General features: G+C 34.5%; 1 protein-coding gene across 1 annotated transcript in view; it reads right to left on the bottom strand.

Annotated features, from left to right (window-relative positions):
- The window catches only part of LOC112053613 (protein sprint), a gene marked incomplete in the record, with an annotated part of 148,399 nt that overhangs the window by 111,839 nt on the left and 16,272 nt on the right, over positions 1–20,288 (bottom strand). The window contains 1 exon segment of the mRNA XM_052886053.1: positions 15,497–15,961. Coding sequence (XP_052742013.1) covers positions 15,497–15,909 — 413 coding nt within the window.

Here is a 20,288-nt window from a genome sequence, read left to right as displayed (position 1 = left end):
TTTGTGGTTCGATCCCCGCTCGCTAGCCTATTGTCGTACCCACTCCTAACAGTCTTTTCTGATTAGATATCTGTAGCAAATATTAAAAAGAAACTATATACATATAAGTAGGTATATACATTTCTTAAAGATAGAAGCATTCATAAAGATATATTGTATTCCACAGGAGAACAGAAATAAACAAGGAAAAGCGACTCGGTGTAATCATACATTTTTACTAGAAACGACGAATCCTTACTAACGCGCAGTTAGTTGTTAGTTGAGTCATACTGAAATAAACACCTCCATCGATACTGATAGAGGGTTTCCGCTACTTTCTCAGAAGATTCGTTCAAGCGTGAGTCGCTTTTGTTTATATCCCAATTTATATCAAATAATTAAACTAGCGGACATTTGCGAGTTCTTCCACATAGAATATAGTTTTCTGGAAAATGCTAATAATCCTCACAATTTTTTTTTATCAACACGTTTATAAATAAGAGAATTATAACATAGTTAAGTTATCATAATCTTTTAATTCAGAAGCAGTGGTATGCGCGGTGGATTTAAATGACGGAGGTCCTGTGTTCGATACCCGGCTGGGCCAATTGGCTGAATTTCCAGGTTTGGTTTCCAGCTCAGGCTTGTGGGAGGTTTCGGCCGTAGCTATTTACCACTCTACCGACAAAGACGTACCGCCAAGCGATTTAGCGTTCCGGTACGATGTCATGTAGAAACCGAAAAGGGGTGTGGATTTTCATCCTCCTAACAGATTAGCCCGCTTCCATCTTAGATTGCATCATCACATACCATCAGGTAAGATTATAATCAAGGGCTAACTTGTAAAATGAATTCGACTCAAACAAACCTTCGACCGGTGGCGATGTTGCGACTAAGCCATTCAGCAAAAAAAAAAAGCCAACAAAATCTCTTCCTTCTATTAAACGAAACAACATTAAACGAGTAAAAGTAGCCCTTTAGCCACTTTTACATACGAAGTGGCTAAAACTCACAATTACAATGAGTGCTCACGCGTAAAACGAAACGACCACCACAGTGAATGAGTGAATGGTGCAGTAACGAGCGGAGTGGGCCAGCATTACACTCGCTAAGTGGGACATTCATACGCATTTAACCACTTCAGGACAATTAGCGATGGCGCCGATTGTAGCGAGACAATGAGTACACTCACAGTTCAACAGAAAAATCTATAAATATTGTTAAGGTTCCGTACTCCGATCGACATTGGACTACGTTGGTGTCGTTAAAATAAAATAAAATAAAGACGAATAAAATCCACCCAAACTATCATATTCAAAATTTTAGGTTTGGTAGTTTCGGAGAAGGGGGTGGTAATGGTCTATTTTCTTGAATATCTTGAAACTATTTATTTCAAAATTATAAAAAAAAAAAATATTTGAGATCCTCTTACTAAGCTTGTTTCTTTGATGCATCACACGATGCAGTTAAAAAAAGTTTTTTTTTTAATATTTATCTTTACCCCCAGAAGTGACCTCCATATTCAAAAATTTCAGAGTTTCAAAATTTTCCGGAAACCTTCAAGTAACAAGCTAATTTCTGTATTTTTTTTTTAAATTTTTAGATACAGTAGTTTCGGGGAAAAAGGGCATGGGCAATTGTCGTCTATTTGTTTAAATAACTTGAAAGGTAATTTTTTTTTAAATTCCAAAAAAAATTTTTTTGAAACAATATTTTTAAAAATTAACGTACCTGTGTACAGATTATTTTACAATTACTACTTAAAGTACACAATGATCTCATAAAATATCTACTACGTCCCTGAAAACAGCTTTTTACTAGTAAGATGGACCATTTTATATAAACAAACTTTCGACTTTGCGGGATAGTTGGATACCTTTAATATAGCCTTGATACATAATGTGTATAACTCATGAATAAATGTGCTTCATTCGACTTTGATCTTATTGTATTAGTTACGTTTAATCCTTTACAAATCTAACTTTCCTTGTCTGTAGATTAACCCTTTGACATGACGTTAATCTTATTTGTAAGTAAAGTTTGTAATTAGTAGTACTAGTAGCTTACTTTGCTGGTCAAGGACAAAACAGTAATGTAATTCAATAAAAGTTGACATAATAGAGAGTTAGATTATAGAGTAATTGAATAATACAACCAGTAAAATGATTTTAAATACATTTACTAGCGGACGATAAAATAAAAACGATACCTCGTTGTGTGGCTGTGTTCGTTCGTTTCCATGGAAACTTCGGTGTTAGTAATATTTTAATTTTGGCTTTCTATAAACATGAAGTTAAAATTCGGTTAAGACGTTTTATAGGCGACAAGTTCGTCGACGAGTGTAAAATAGCGGAATCGCAACCTTTACATTTAAAGCCAAAGAGACTTCCCGTAATAGATTAGCTTATACCTTCTACCTACTGTGTGTAACTGTTATGTAAACTAACATAATCAAATCAAAATCAAATCAAAAATCATTTATTTCAAGTAGGCTCAGTTTACAAGCACTTTTGACACGTCAGTTGACTATTTGTAAAGATTCTACCACCGGTTCGGAAGGCAGGTTCTGCTGAGAAGATACCGGCAAGAAACTCAACAGTTGCTCTTTTGAAAAAGTCATACAGTATTATAATTTACAATTGATAACAATTACTGTTTACATTTCTTATAGTTTTACTTCCTGTGTGAAGGTGGAAGCTGATCCAACGGCCTCCAAGCATCTTTATCATTAAGGAACTCATTAATGTTGTAGTACGCTCGACTAAGTAAATGTTTTTTAACACATTGCTTAAAGCTATGCATTGGCATGTCCATCACAGTCTTGGGGATCTTATTATAGAAGAGTACACCCAAAAGCAGTAGGTAATAATTACTGCAATTACTGTACTTGAACTTATTAAGTAACCGGTGCGCAGAAACTTGTTGGAACGAGTTTTTCTGATGTATAAAATCACTTTCGATGTTATAACAAGTTTTAATGTTATTAATTGGACAGATACATACGTTGGATGAAGAATGATTGACATGTAAGTACTTTAAGTCATATAATGTATTTATTATACGAGTTACTACATTATGTGTTCAACAAAAATGTATTTTTTTATTAAAAATGTAAAGTATTAAGAGAAATTTTAGTACCCAAGTAAATTATTTAGACTGTATATTGGGGGAATTGTAGCGGAGGAGTAGGGACAGAGGTTACTTTTTACATCCTAATATAGACATTTGCATGAGATAGATTAGAGATAAAGTACCTACCAATAATAATGTGTCATATTATTATTAAACAAAAATCGGTTTATACACTACATTTAGTAGGTACATACATAATTTATAACTCCGGAACGGCTAAACTAATCTAGATGAGATTTGGCTCGGAGATAGATTATAACTGGAACAGTAAATAAGCTACTTATAACTTTGATATTTCCACAGTTTAAGCAGTTGTAACCGCAGGACAGTAGTGCATAATAAAGAAACGACTAACCGTTATAATCGTTTTGCAAATGGTAAAGACTCCATAAAATAGGCTGTTCAACATTTCCTCGAATGGTAAAGACAAGCACTTATTACACTATTATAGTGACAGTAAAATCCATTACCCAAATAAGCGAGATCCCACAGGATAAGGCGTCCGCTTCCATCCCCAGAGATGTCCAATCCCGGGACGAAGTTATTGTAATGAGCACGGTAGGGATATTTATGCCTCACCATGCTCCCTGAATACGCAATAAGTGGTTCCAGACCCTTAACAGATTCCGAATATTGAAATACATCCATTGAACGCTGTAAAGGAGGCTGTTTACCACAATTCAGTACTTTTAAGGCAGTGTAATGTAAAAGTTTCTTTGTTTACGCCAATATCCCGTGTACGTATCGGAATATATTACGTGAATATTTGGTTATTCAATAAGGGTTGTTGCAGTGTTTTTTAGTTATTTGTCTTATTTACTGCGCAAACATTATCCTCTGATAGGGGAAGACTCTTATTGGATTTGAAGAAAGAAATGTCGCGGTTTCTGATAAGTACTAGTAATTTTGAGACAATGCAAAGTATACAAGTAGTGCATTATATGTATAATGTACTCGTATATAATATAACGTATTATTTATTTATGAATTTGTGTTTGTAGCAACTAACTTTCATTATTTACCAAAACAATATGTGGTTTGGTTTTTTACGTCTTTTGGTACTTTAATAAAATTACATTTAAAGACAGCTCCATATTACCAAAAAAATATTATTTTAAAAGTCTAGTAAAAATAAGACCAATAACGGCTTAGTGAACAATTTGTCAATAATCAAAATTGATGCCAATTCTATTGTCTTAATTTGAGTATATTATTTTTGTATCTGAATTAATTGGCAACGCTATACTAAAAGTGATCTTTCACAGATGGTACATCAGCGCTCTTTTTATTTCACTCGACCTATACCTAAAAATAGAAGACCGCGTCCAATATTTGACTAAGTGTCATAAAAAAGTTTATCATCTAGAAATAAAGGACTGTAAAGGTCTTTTATGGCGTAGGAGGAATGTAATAGCCTCGGAGACCATGAAAGGGTCTTTCAAATCCTTTCACAATAATGTGACTCGCCCCGTCTGGGAAAGGAAAATTATTTTTCTCGGACCTTTCATTCTTGTTGGAACCAGTTAATGGTATTGCAAGCTAATGCCAACATAATATTATTTCCTTTCGTTTTTTTCATACATTTTATAATCACCTACTACTCATCACGAAATATGGAAAACCGCTTGACACGAAATTTGGCAGGAAAGTAGATTATAATTACTTGACGTCTGCTAAGAAGGGATTTTGTGACAGGGCCGGATCAAAGAGTTCTAAGGGCGGATCGTCTGCGTCCGCTAGTCCTTTATATTAGAGTTTTGCTTATATGTTAACAACAACCTCTCTCGCAAATGTAATAGTTTTAATTGCAAAAAACAGTGTTGAGTATTAAAATTAAAATAAATTAATGTTAAGCCTACTTTTAATAATATTTTGAACTTTAATGCGACAAAACAGCTCGTAATGAACACTGACCTCGACACAGTTTTCGAAACTGCATTTTCAACGTCAATGCGCCCATGACTAAGTGACAACAAACTTTATAATATTTTACAAAAATCAGATAATACCTTGTATAGGTTTTATTACGATATAGATTAGCGACTGACTGCAATCACGCTTAATGGTTAAATTTAAAATTCATTTATTTCAAGTAGGCTCAGTTTACAAGCACTTTTGATACGTCAGTTGACTATTTGTAAAGATTCTACCACCGGTTCGGAAGACAGATTCTTATGAGAAGAAACCGACAAGAAACTCAACAGTTGATCTTTTAAAAAAAACATATAATTTTATAATATACAATTGATGACAACATTACAATTTCTTATAGTTTTACTTCCTGTGTGAAGGTGGAAGCTGATCCAACGGCCTCCAAGCATCTTTATCATTAAGGAACTCGTCAAAGGTGTAGTAACCTCGACTAAGCAAATGTTTGTTAACACATTGCTTAAAGCTATGCATTGGCAGGTCCATCACAGTCTTGGGGATTGGTAAGCGATGACGCAGCCTATAGTGGAAGATGCCTACTCACTTTTGCAACAAAACTTTCAAGTAGATATTATGCGTTCAAGGAATATCGATTAGGTACAGAACCGTAATAGCCTAGTGGATTCAGAGGGGGTAGGTTTGAATTTGGTCTGGAGCATGCACTTCCAATTTTTCAGTTATGTGCATTTTAAGAAGTTAAGTATCACGTGTCTTAAACTGTGAAGGAATAACATCGTGAGGAAACCTGTACACTTGAGAATTTTCTGAATTCTCTACGTGTGTGAATTCTGCCAATCCGCATTTGGAAACCGTGGTGGACTAATCGCCTAACCCCTCTCATTCTGAGAGGAAACTCGTGCTCAACCGTGAGTCGATTAAGGGTTGTTAATTTCCCGATTATGGACAACGATACAGTTAACAGAGATGGGTTAATGTACAATAATTAGCTTTTATTTGTTTTATATATAGATTACATTTGTATTTTTTCTATATACACGAAATCACCAGAGTTCCACAACAAAATATTTTTGTTTCACATTCTGTTACACGCACTGAAAAAAAAAACATTTTCACTACACGTAACTGTTGACAGAAACAAACCAACATGACAAGCGAAAACAGAGTAAAACGCTTTCACTATCAAATAGTACAATAACAAGTTAAAAGATAAATCACACGGAAAAACTTCTAACTTGAAAAGTAAAATTGATTTGTAAACACTAACAGCACAAGAAATATTATTTATAATTTATGCAATTATGATTGTGGTGTTTTAGGAGGTAATCTATACTAATATTATAAAGCTAAAGAATTTGTTTGTTTGTTTTTTTGTTTGTTTGATTGAACGCGTCTATCTCAGGAACTACTGGTCCGATTTGAAAAATTCTTTCAGTGTTAGATAACCCATTTATCGAGGAAGTCTATATTATCCCCGTATTCCTATGGGAACGGAAACCACGGGAGTGAAACCGCGCGGCGTCAGCTAGTACTCGTATATGGATCCTGATAAAGTAAATTCCCATGTGTTTAATTGTGAGTGTTAATGACTTTATGAATGACAAAAAATAATTAAAATGAAATGTATTAAGGCTGGCTACTTATATACCTATTGTTAAATGGTGATAACCTAAAAAAAAATAAAAACATGGCTGAGCTTGTAGTAGGCTCGTCTCAGACCAAGGCGCGTTTGGAACCCTTGTAAAGTTTTCGACTAATTATTATCACCATTATCTTATAGTATTAATTCTTTGACTTTTCGAAAGTGCTTGTAAACTAAGCCTAATTGAAATAAATGAATATTGACTATTGACTATATTTTATCCCGTATTCTCACGGGAACGGGAACTACGTGGGTGAAACCGGGCGTCGGCTAGTGGTAGATATTTGTCTATGTCTCATTACGAGTTATGCCGTTCTCTCATACTGCTCAGCTGGTATACTTTGGTATACCAGCTGAGACAGGCATACTTAGTTTCTGCAAATGAAGTTAATCCGGTTTTACGCTTTACGCTGTCAATTGTGACTCATTTCGCTTTCCGTCACAGAAGCAACGAACTGAAGAATTTCTATTTGGAGCAGCTGCAGACTGTTAATCTGTTATTAGTACAACGTTATAAAGACGAAATACAGTGTCATATCTATTGACGTGCACAGGGTTTTTAACTAAGGAAGGTACTATATTAACATTGGGTGCCTTCTTCCAACTGAACGGTCATGTGCAGAAAACTCTTCCGGTCTTTTGACATCATCTATTCACTTTCTTCCTGGAGCATGTTTTCCGGGTATCTTACCTTCTAAGATCAACCTGGGAAACTAGGATCCACTTTGCAGAAAAATGCGATTTTCCTCCTCATGATGATTGTCATGACGGTCACAATTGGATATTTTTAGAACTTGAGCATTCGTGACGAAGTGTTTCCAGTATATTAAGCTTAACTATACGTAAGTACAAGTTGTACAAAATGGAAAATTCTTTTTCCAATAGCGATTCGTAATGTTTATCCTGAGGGTAGCAGTGCATTTTTGCATCTACGAAGTGCACTACACTGGTCATATCGTAGCAGTTTGGAGCGACGTATCTCGCAATATATTGCACCAAAGATTTATAAGATACTACGAAGTTACTAGATTCTACGCGTATTTTGTTAATGAATATTACTGATTTCTTTTAATAAGACCGCTTCGTAAATTTCGTAAACTTTTTGTAAAAACGACTAGAAATAGAATGATGGAAATCGAATCTTGGACCACGCTGCTAAGATTACGGCCTGAGAGCTATTACTGACAGGCGCATCGCATAAATAAGCTAACTCGCATTTAGGATAAACTGAAACTTGGTTGAAGATAGTCTTGCCCGCCGTGGTTTTTAAATCCGCTTAACAGTGAAAATCTCAGGTAAGCTCTAACTCCTGACTCCTTGACTATGAAACTCCTTGAAGACTAACATCCGGATATCACCGTATTCAAATTGGTGGGAATCGCAATACCCGGTGGTACAAGTATGTGTCAAACACACCAAATGTACTGGAAAGTGAGAATGCTGAAAAGGCCACGGTCTGGCGAACACGACGTGTATGAACGTGTGGCAGATACTATAAACGTGTGGGCGAGACTAGCGGAGCGGCCGTGCGTTTGTTATGCTAATTTTATCTGAATACGGACGTTTGCATTTACCTCATTAGGCTTTTCGGCTAAAAATGCAATCAATTCTTCCCCCTTTTGAAGTCTGTGCTACAGTGGAGCCTTGTAACACAGATTTCATAGATTATATTAGTAACAAGTGCAAAACGTTGTCCCAAAGTGCTGGAATGGCAACCCCGCACTAGTAAGCGCAGTGTTGGCCGACCCCCCAAAAGGTGGACTGACGACATCAAGCGAGTCGCAGGGATTCGCTGGATGCAGGTGGCTCAGTATCGTGATGTTTGGAAGTCCCTACAAAAGGCCTATGTCCTGCAGTGGACGTCCATCGGCAGCGACCAAACGACGTATCTTGTGAAGAGAAATAGACATAAGTCTTCATTAGGAATGAAAAATTGAGAACAGTTTTAATCAGGTCGGTCCAGAGTACAAGTATGTGTCAAAGTGACCACATACTCTTGTTCTTACACGCAACAAGCAAGTACGCCACTTCTATAATAATATAGAAAAGAATTATTATAGAATATATATATTTAAAGTACCAGTGACCTAAATATAATAAAAGGCTACCAACTTTATAATTTTTCATGTCATGTCATTTTCATGTCGTTTCATGAGTGGCAACACTAAAAAAAATCTTTCAAGGTGGCGGCTGAAAAAATACTTTGAACATAGCAATAAGGTTCACAACAAAGGGTTGTTTGATTGAAGATACATTACCAAACTCTCAGCGGTTTAGTATTTAGCCTATCATTCTTTCAGGTGGTAGTCTCATTGAGCTCAGAGTTGGTACATATGTGCATTGTACAATTAACTCAAAATCAAAGTTCATTTATTTTATATAGATCTACTTTAGTTTGAACACTTTTGGAACGGCAAATTTGACTCTACTATTGATTCAGTTCAGGTTTTGTTGAAGAGCGGGTAAACTCAACAACCACTTTTGAATAAAGCAAACAAATAAAAGAAATTGGTGTCCATGTCAAAACAAGTGCATAGGTAATTTGAGTGCAGCTAAAAGGTTACGGTCTACTGGACGAGGGGGACCTACTACGTGTGGTAGATACCAAACACCACTTGCTACCTAGTGTGTCGGCAGCAAAATGTCATCGCTTCCATTTGTTATGCTAATAGCCTGTGGTACTCGCATCCCTCAATAAGGATTGGTTACAATAAAAACATATTGAATGCATCAAAAACGCTTAACCGACTTTCAAAAATGAGGAAGTTCTATGTTCGGCTGAATGTATGTCTTTTTTAAATATTTTTATGCATAAATTAAATAAGGTTAGAAAAACTTATAATTACATTTTCATTTAGCAACGATAGGTGCACTTAAATGTCAATTTAAAAAAAAACATACTTCTCGAATAACGCTCGTTACTTTCATTTTGAGTTTTCGACTATTATTACCACCATTAGATTAAATTAAATTATGAAATAACTTGACATTTCAAAAGTGCTTGTAATCTAAGCCCAATTAAAATAAATGAATTTTGAATTTTTAAATTAATATTAGTACATACGAGTACCAAATAGTCAACCAATAGTCAAATTATGTTAATTTTGATAGCTTGTTTATTTAGATTCACTAAATACACAAGCTATCAAAATTAACATAATCGCTTGGGCGATTAATTTCGAAATAATATTTGTAGTGTTTTCTAAATTAAGGTGCAATAAGTTTTAAAGCCCTTTAGAGGCGAAAATTGTTTCATAAAAGATTTTTTTATATGTTCATTGTACATGTTCATCGGTGTCAAGAATTGTCAACGTATCCTTGAGTTACGAGTTAACAGACATAAACGGGAAATCAATTCAGGCAAAGTTTAAGGAATGCACTAGTCAAAATACCGTTAGTAAACACTACATTACACACGCTACACTAGTAATTATGTCTGATAACGGGCCTTCTGAATTTTAGGCATGCTGTGATAATTTGCTATAATTTCCGTAAGTGGGAAAACTGTTATATTGTAATAACACACATAATTGCAACGGCACAGTTCACGTGCTGTTAATTGATTATTAGACTTTCGTATGTTTAGGAACGATTATAAAAACGATTTTATAGATTCCTATGTTATGAACAGGGGCGTAGCTACCGTCGTATTAGCCGTATCAATAATACGGGGCCTTCGGATTACAGGGTCACTTACGTGTAAAAGCAAATAATAGTAAAATTTAATCTACAATCTCACTTAATCTGGTGCTTCCCGGGAAGAAATAAATAAAATAAAAAGTCCGAGATTTTTAATGTCGATATTTCGACCCAGTCGCATGGATCGTGGTCACGACTATTCGTAATGAACAACCACGAAACAGGTTTAAAACCATTAGTAAAATAAAAACTGCCTAGAGTTTCATTTCATAAAATGAACAACGAAAATCAAAACCTTACCCCTTTCACCTGAAAAATGAAATTCAAATGACCTGCGATAACGCGACACCACAAATCTTGTACTGCGCAGCTTAACACATGATGTTCGGAAACGTCTTATAGATTGCTTACGACTATAACATATGGGGTTATAGTCGAGGGACTAAAACCCTAACGTAAATCAAGAACTAAGAGATTTTACAGGATCTAGGCCTATGCTACGCTCTCCTATTGGGCCCCTAATTGGGCCAACTAATTTTGATACAGGACCCCTCCAAGGCTTGCTACGCCACTGGTTATGATTGTAGATGTTAAGTGATATTGACCCGGATTCGATAACTTCCCGGAAACGATATATGACTCATGAGACTAGTAAGGTATAGAAAAGTAGTTCAGTTTGAGGTTTCAAGTTATTGTTAATGTAGATAGAATACCAGACAAACATAAAAATAACAGTCAGTAAGAAAAGCCAAATAATATATTTTTAAAATTTTCTAATTGACTGTACCTACTAATTTTAAGTTTAATTCTGTAATTAATCAATGAAATGTTTTAAAAAGCTACAAATAGTAATTAATTTGATGAAATTCAGTACAAAAAAGAATAAACATTTTTACCACAGAACGGAAAAGCGCTAGTTGGTGCATTTTTACTCTCTGAAAGACTTACGCTTGGACTAAATATAAAGGTTATAAGATAGACGAAAAATAAACAACAGAATTTATATTTTCTCATCAAAGTATAATTTTTATTGCGATAACCGAGGTTAAAGCCGCCGAAGCGCCAATGTGCGCTGATAGATAGATATATCACTAGCTAAAGTTGTACACAATAGCTTCCTTCGTAAGGTAGACAAAAAACAAAAAGAAAATAAGATTTCTATTTTCTCTATAAAGTGTAGTTTTGTTGTGATAACCGCGGTTGAAGCCGCCAAAGCTCACTGATATATAACTACTACTATCTCACTAATATATAGCAGGAGCGATGGTTCTTAACAACCCGATTCCTTTCGGGTTACCTTTTAAAAATCTACGAGTTTAACGGATGTTTATAATTTCACGAAATCAGAAAAACACATGCAGACTAAAAAACACATGAATTACCTACTAGAAAATTTTAGTCTTCGCTACTTCTTTATTCCGTCTGCTTTCCACCCATTTTCAACCGCTCATATTTTTCAAGAAGCAACACTCCTATCGCAAGTCACAGGTTTTCAAATTGCCTTCATGGCATAAATCGTGAAATACACTCTGCATCGGCTGCATTATACGAGATTGAACGCATTACAAGCCTTGACAAATCACTAGATATTGCATTTGAGAAATCTATTGAAGTCCATTCGGATCGAAAATATAGGGATTTTTATATGATCCTTGCCACGGACTTATTGTTAAAGCGTAGTTTTGGCGCTTTCTGTGTTCTGTGATTCTTACAATATTAGAACTTTAGCATTTTTATGTTCAACTAGCTGACGCCGCGCAGTTTCACTCGCGTGGGGATAACGTATAGCCTTCCTCGATAAATGGGCTATCTAACACTGAAAGAATTTTTTAAATCGGACCAGTAGTTCCTGAGATAAGCGCGTTCAATCAAACAAACAAACAAACTCTTCAACATTATAATATTAGTATAGATGAGAAAATGAGCTAAATTCTACTATCACCTACAATGCGGTGTACGACATGCATTTTACTTTTACGTTCCAATAAAAAGTCAATATTTTGCCTATATTATAAATATTATCAAGTAAACCGCAGTACTCCTGTCCGACACGCGAAATCGTTTTGTTGTAGACAAAACAACAACAAACAACAAACGCAAACCGCAACAAATCGATGAGTGAAAGTCATACAATTTAACGGCGCCATGATTATGGATTCTACAAACAATTTTTCTATTGTGTATGCATCACCGCAATACGCCAATTTAGGCTTTATTCTTATTGGATTTCCACTGTAATGGAAAATGTAAAAGTAACATTCAGGTATCTAATTTTGGATATTATTGTAAGCCATGGCATTATCTCTTTTTAAATTCCAATTCATTCATTTTAAATCAGTCTTCAAACACTATTGAAAAGGCGAGACTGTTTGTATTAAAAGATACTGATAGAGACTTTGCACACGAATCTTAGCAATATCTCATAGTTTTCGTTTGTTTTGTTCGTTTGTATATTAATGTTTTAACAAATAGTTAAAATTTGACGATCTCCAGCCAATTTCTGATACCGTGCTATGATGTCTTGATATATTTAGGTTATATTGGATTTTTTTTTTTTAATTTAAATTAGTTACGTTCGGGTCTGTTTGTAAGAGATTCGGCTAAGTTAATGAATACCACTTAATTGGTAAGCGTGACTTTTAAAACGAAAATGTTTACTATCTATAAATAACTCTTACTCTTACTACTAGTTTACCTTTAGTTGGTTTAATTTGATTTGAAATCTATTTTTGACCGTTGACGAAAATTTGGTCTTAATTATACAGGTAGTAAGAATGTTTATAATAGGTAAGTTGATACTTCACTACAACCCATAATTAATCGTATGCACAATTGTTTTAAAATACCGGTTGAAGACAATAACGTTGCATAACACAATAGCATAGGAAACATGCGCTATTAGATAATCTTTATTGTTACAGAAACAAATGAGTAAGTATGTGTAACATATCCTAAGGAACTAGAAACTTGACTCCATTGTTTTACAAAGAATGGAGAGTTCAAAACGGAAGACCCATTCTTGATGATATTAGTAAAATTAAACTTATTTGTAGGTACTAGATTATTATTAGCAAATTCTCGAAAAGTGGTCGCTAATTTTGGTTTTAATAAAAATTAGAGTCAGAAAATTAGAAGTATAGTATATATATATTCACTAGCGGATGCCTGGTGGTTTAATCCGCATGGTTCCACTTCCCCAGTAAAATATGTCATTCTTTATAATATAACTTATATTATAAAGAATGACATATATTATACTACCTGCCAATTAAGGTCTCGTCAGAATTGACCTAGCAATGTCAGAGATTAGCCGGAACAAACGGATAGACATTTAAAAATAGATTTTTAAAATAATTAAATTCATGTGCTTTCAATGAAAAGCTTTTTATTTAAAATTACAAACAGACACATAATTTTATCTATATCTTTAGATAAATTCAAAAATAAGATGATTCGTGTCATCCTGAATTTTATCAAATTATAAATTGTCTATCCGGCCTCGTGGTGGGGTAAATAATAGAAAGTAATCTTCTGACTATGAAGTGCAACAGTTATGTTTTGGGCCATATATCCATACGAACGATAGGGTTTGTTACAACAAGTACAGTAACGAAGTTAAATTAAAAATGTCTTATACTTTAAACAAGTTTTGTACCTTAAATTCAACTCAATCAGTTTCAAAACAATAACAATCAAGGAGAATCATTATCAAGCAGAATGAAAACAATAAGTGGAATGAAAAATTTAAGTATGTTTAACAATGCGTGGTGATTACGTATCATCAACCTTGACTCAATGTTCATTGCTAGTAGAATAAGGCCGTGTGTTCATTGTATAAAATGTTGAAACTTGATAGCAGCAAACATCAATGAAACCGTGGATATAACTTTCTCGAAATTAATCTTTGCTGGATTACTTCAATATGATACAAATGATGATTCGAGAGACGTTTTATGAATATGATATCTACATAATTTGAATTACTAATTTAAAACGTTTGTAGACATCAAAGATTAGAGACGTGTTTTAAAAAATATCAAACCTACAAAATTGTTGTCTGTAACCTGACATCTTAAAAAGTATGATCATTTGTATGTTTGTTACCAATGTATAAATTATCAAGACACATGTTAATACTTGTGTTAATAACACAAGTTTCAAATCGTGTTTATCGAAGAAATCGAAGAAGTTGATGACACTACAAATATACGAAAAATATAATAGAATCAAAGAGTGAATATAGAACCGAATCAAGACAGTTAAGAGGATGAACGTTGATTATAATAAGTGTTTATTTCTAATTTCAAACGATACAAATAGGGAGAAAGGAATAAGGGGCGATAGTGTCACTATTAGTGACGACGAATTATGGAACGATAAAGTCAACCCCTAATAAAAAGGCAAAGTACTAAGAGTCAGATTATTCGGCATCGTCTTATCGAGCAACTAACTCAGCCCCAAATTAAGTGGATGAGAATTATGGACCAACTTTCTACTCGCCACGAATAAAAGATAATGAGGAATCCGATTAGATAAATAAGGCAACGTTCAGTGCCAGCCAACTAGTGACTAATCAGAAACTTACGCAAGTAACTGAATCACTGCTGACCTAGCTAGTCGTACATTTTGAAAATATTATTATCAGAAACGTAAACCACAAGTAAAATGTCTATTCTTAGATTATAAACATTGATATAAAATCAATCTACGCAGACTTTTTATATACAGCAACATTCTTTATAAATATTGAGAGGTAATATTAGATAAATTTCTCTTGTTCATGAAATTATATCTCTATTGAAATAAAATTCAATCTTTATTAGATTCTCGAAACCAATGTTTGTTAAACGTTTTGAGCTAATAAAAGTAATATTACGGGAGAGGGATCCACCGAACGGGAGGAAATGAAAGCGACGAGAGAATGAAATTGGAAAACTTGTTACAAAATTACTTGAGATGAAAAAGAAAATAAATAAGACCTAGTAAAAGTTAAAACTGCGTGTTACGCTTAGCTGATTGTATGTATTTACTTTGAGAGATATTATTTTCTTGTGGAAATATTATCTGCTTACATCTTCCAATCTCAAAAATATATATCTTCTTTATAATTCTTTGATCAGTAAAATAATTGGAATATTTTTTTTTCAGAATGAGAGAGAAGTACCTAATTCAATTTATCATTTAAAACGGTGTAAAGTTAAATTATTCTAAGCTTACCTTTTGCTCCAGTTTCCGATCTCAGCGTACCGACGGCCGTTAGAACATCCGCTTCTCCTCACTTCATTTCCTTTAAGCGTCTGCACAGAGTTCCCGTTAGGTGTTAATATTCCGTTTGAGGCAGCATTGTTGTTACGTTCTCTATTCCTCGGGAAAGTTCCTGTACCGGAGCGAAATGTCCCGAGATGAGGTGCCGGTTCATCTAACGCAAACTGTTGGAGTGGAAGCGTCACATTTCCACTCCAACTCTTGCGATTTACGGAGAAAGTTTTGAACGTTCTATTGCCATTTGTTGGTGACGGAGTTGCTCCACAGAAACTACTTCGGTTATGGCTGTTCTTGATGAAGGCGCTGTTTTGCAGCGATATCTGAGGCTTGATAGGCACCAGTGGTGATGCCTGGTCAATAGACATCGTACTTTATTTTGTAAAAGTAGACGTTACCTATGTCTATCTACATTTTTGTCTGTAAAGGAAGGAAATTCAATCTATTAAAACACGCAGCTCTCCTAGCTCATTTCATTTTAACCTTGAATGAAATCATCAACATAGTTGCTTTAATTAGCAAATTTAAAACAATAAAACCGTGACCAAACCAATGGTCAATTATATTAATTTCCGACAAGCATAATACACCAAATTTTACACATGAACGGGTAATGTTTTTTACACGGACAGTTCCTGATTTGCAATGTCACAATAAACAAGCTTTGATAAATGTGCTTTGAATGACTGACTCCAATTTAGGTTAATAGAGAAGAATGCAGAGTATTCCAATGTAGGGCTACTCGAATCCTGTTATAAGAACGAAAGGAATATTACTCCGATGATTAAGAGTACTAAGATGATGAAGATATTAGATCGCGACGTTGTGATCACCAATGTATATGACGCGTAAGTCCTTTAAAGGCGAGTATTATCTTGAAGGATGTTTTATAATAGCAGGACGTAGTTATTGCAGCGGCCTGTTGCAAATCGTCAATATACAGAGTCACTAAACATACGTTCAAACTTCCTCCTATCTTCTGAAATTGCCATTGAATAGGACAGTAACGGATACGTAACATAATAAACGGTGAAGTGGTCTCTCAGTTGTATGCCCATAGCGTGCGCCGTGCATCAAATAAAAATTGTTGGTTGGCCTTGTAGTAACAATAACGAGTATTGTAAAAGATTTTTTGCTGCTGTGCTGTTCGTGTAACTAGAATGTTTGTTTGTTTATTTGTTAACAATATAACGTTTGACTGCGATGTGTAGTTTGATAGTTTCGCAGTAATTTAGATAGAGAAAGATTTATATATTATTAATATGGCCAATATTAGTTTTTTCTCCAATTAGGAATGAAAGCCTGGGTTAGGAGGTATATAGAGTAGCAAGGTGGGAATCGATTCTATGGCTATGGTGTTGAATAAATCAGGCTTCTAAACGTGGATCTAATGAGGCTTTATGTGCCCTGGTCTTCTTAACCATGGAGTTACTGAAATTTTATTTATTGTATAGCTGGTTCATTTCGGCATTGGTGAAATATTTAGCGATCTTTGCCGGTATCTATGATGATAATTAACTACGGTAAAGTACAGTACCATAAATACTCCATACATAAAATCCTTAATTAACCTTCCAGCTAGGAAGTCAAAACCAGGACTATCTCCTTGTCATATCAAAGCTTTACCACCAGCGTGATTATGAACCAGAGATATTGTGTTGCATGTAAAACTGCTGCTGCATTGCTACTATAGTTACTTTGTAAGCGAGTAACTATCGTTATCAGTAAGATTACATCACTGACCGATAGCACGATCTACTTATTTGTTTTAGTTGCAGAATCATTGTAACAGTTAGCGTCGTTCGCTCTACATTCTGCATGACTTTCACGTTTAGTTTTTTCTCTTCATCCTCTCGTATGTCTATAAAGATAAACAAGACTCCATGACCTAGTGAGGTGCGGACACGAACGATTTGTGGACCACTGACCACTCGCTCTCGACCATCTTTGCGGTTATATAAGCATTGCGTAATACGAGTACCCACTACTAGTTGCACAATATCTCGTTTCGTACAAACACGAGTAATTGGGTTTGATTGATTACTTTAATGTTATTTACGAAATGAAAATTGATCGAGCGGCTAACTAAATTAAGATTTCTATTTATTTTATTTATATTAGTATATTTTAGTATATTTGATTTCTAGGTGATTTGATTATTAGATGATCTCAATAGGTGGACCGAAGACATCAAGCGGGTTGCAGGAAGCCGCTGGATACTGGCGGCTCGAGACCGTTTTGTTTGGAAGTCCATGCAAGAGGCCTATGACCGGTAGTGAACGTCCATCGGCTGACAATGATGATGATGATGATGATATTTGATGTTGTAGACTATTTCCTAATATGCAAGAGTAATCTATACTAATATTATAAAGCTGAAGAATTTGTTTGATTGAACGCTCTAATCTCAGGAACTACTGGTCCGATTTGAAAAATTCTTTCAGTGTTAAATAGCCCATTTATCGAGGAAGGCAATATTATCCCCATATTCCTACAGGAATGGGAACCACACGGGTATAACCGCCCGGCGTCAGCTATTTCAGTAAATAATTATAATCAGACGAGAATGTTCGAGAAGTGTTTGTGAATGCATTTTGACATTTTCCAGCGCAACGTCTTGTGTATTAAGGTAATGTATACTACTATAATTAATATTATAAAGAGGTAAAGTATTATAGGGGGTAATCTCTGGATCTACTTAACCGATTTTGAACATTCTTAGAACAGAAACTACATGGGTGAAACCGCGGGGTGGTCGCTAGTTACTATTAAAATTGGATGAAACTTCACCAGATTCCAAAAGTAAAACAGAGTAATGATTTACTTTATAATTTTTTTTAATGAAATTGTGTTTTTCGTTTTTATTTTGCTTTTTTTGTTGGTGCCTGACCTAAAATTAACAACAGTTCGTGCGCTGTAGCATGGTGCAGATGACAGTACGTTTCACTCTTGAAAGTTTGCCGCGATTCACGATAATAGTTCATAAGGTAACTTCTACCCGCCCCATGCTACAGCGCACATAGTATAGTTTTATTTGTTTTAGGTATTTACTTTTTATCATTAATTATCGTCGAGCCATGACTTCATATATTTTTAAAAACTTAAATTATATCATTATCAGAGTTTTTGTAGCAACACCTGCCTGTTATGAGATTCGGATTTAAAATATTCACAAAATTGAAACACATTAACCCTGTTGCTTGAGGTTTTAACATAAATTGCCCAATAACACTAAGTAAGATTTGAATACCCCATCTCCTTTGCTTTTTCGGAAAGTCACTAAGCCCCCGACATAATCCATTTTATCCATATATTTAGGTATAACCGCAGACATCCCCATTTGCATGAGCAATTTCTTCAAGTACCCTCCTTTTGTGAGGGCGAGAATATTCTAAGAGTAGAATAGAAGGGTGCAGATACTTAGCCTTAGTCTGGGAGTAAACAAATTGCGATTTGAAAAAAGATTTCTTTAGCACTAAGAACTTTCGTTATCTTGTTAAATATAAACTTATTCGTAATTTATAAGTAACAGTTTTTAAAATTTGCAATTATTCACTTCATCCGCGTGCAATTCAGTTTTTAACAAATCCCACGGGAACCATGGATTTTTCCGGGATGAAAAGTAACCTATGTGTTAATCTAGAGTAAAATCTATTTCCATTCCATATTTCTGGCATACACACTTACACACAAACTTACACCTTTATTAATATTAGTGTGATAAATTTAGTAAAAATATTACTCCAATTTAATAAAATAAATAAGTCCGGCCGCTAACTTTTTATCTTATCTGATTTCAACTATAATAAATTTTGATATAGAGGTAAGAAGAAGTTATAGTAACTTCTATTCATATTTATCTCCAATACTGTGTGACAAATTAACACAACAGTCTTTACTAGTGGATTTAAATTGGGTTAAATTTAATTTAAGTGCAATAAATACATCTACATCTAATTTCGTTATTAAACTATTAGTGAAAACAAGTAAATAAGTAATCTGAAAAAAAATATTTATCTATATCATAAAGTAACACTATACACATGTAACTTTACGCCTTGGTATATATCTACATAATGTAACTTTACTAATTAATGTAACAGTAAGCCCATAATATAAATATCAATCTAAGTAATTTACAAGAAATTTTATAATACAAAAAATCTTTAACCAAAACATTGCAAAATGAAACGATAACAAAACAAACAAAACTTATCATGCCTCATACATAAACCCTTTTAACGCAAAAAATATTCAAAATTTCAAAGGTGTATTGGATCAAGTGCAAAAAAACGTGCACCCAGCATCTGTCGATCGGTTTGTGCAAGCAGGTGCAACGGTCAATTTCGTTTTTGTTGGCTACCCACAAAGGGCACAGGTATCGATATAACTATTAGAACCACGCTTCGTTAGTCTTTGTTTACTAAAATAAACCTATCCGGTAAGTCATTAAACGGCGTTGATCTATACTAATATTATAAAGAGGAAAACTTTGTTTGTATATTTGTTTGTTTGTTTGATTGTAATGAATAGGCTCAAAAACTACTGGACCGATTTTAAAAATTCTTTCACCATTCGAAAGCTACATTATCCACAAGTAACATAGGCTAAATTTTATTTTGGAAAAAAAAGGGTTCCGTAAGATAATTGGGTTTTTCTGACTGGGTGTAGGATAGGGGTAGGGGTAGGCTAGGGGTAGGCTAGGGGTGGGATGGGGTAGGATAGGGGAAGGGTAGGGGTAGGGTAG

This window comes from Bicyclus anynana, chromosome 16 (genome assembly GCF_947172395.1).
Source record: "Bicyclus anynana chromosome 16, ilBicAnyn1.1, whole genome shotgun sequence".
Classification (NCBI taxonomy): Eukaryota; Metazoa; Arthropoda; class Insecta; order Lepidoptera; family Nymphalidae; genus Bicyclus; species Bicyclus anynana.
This window is presented reverse-complemented; position numbering and strand designations above follow the sequence as displayed.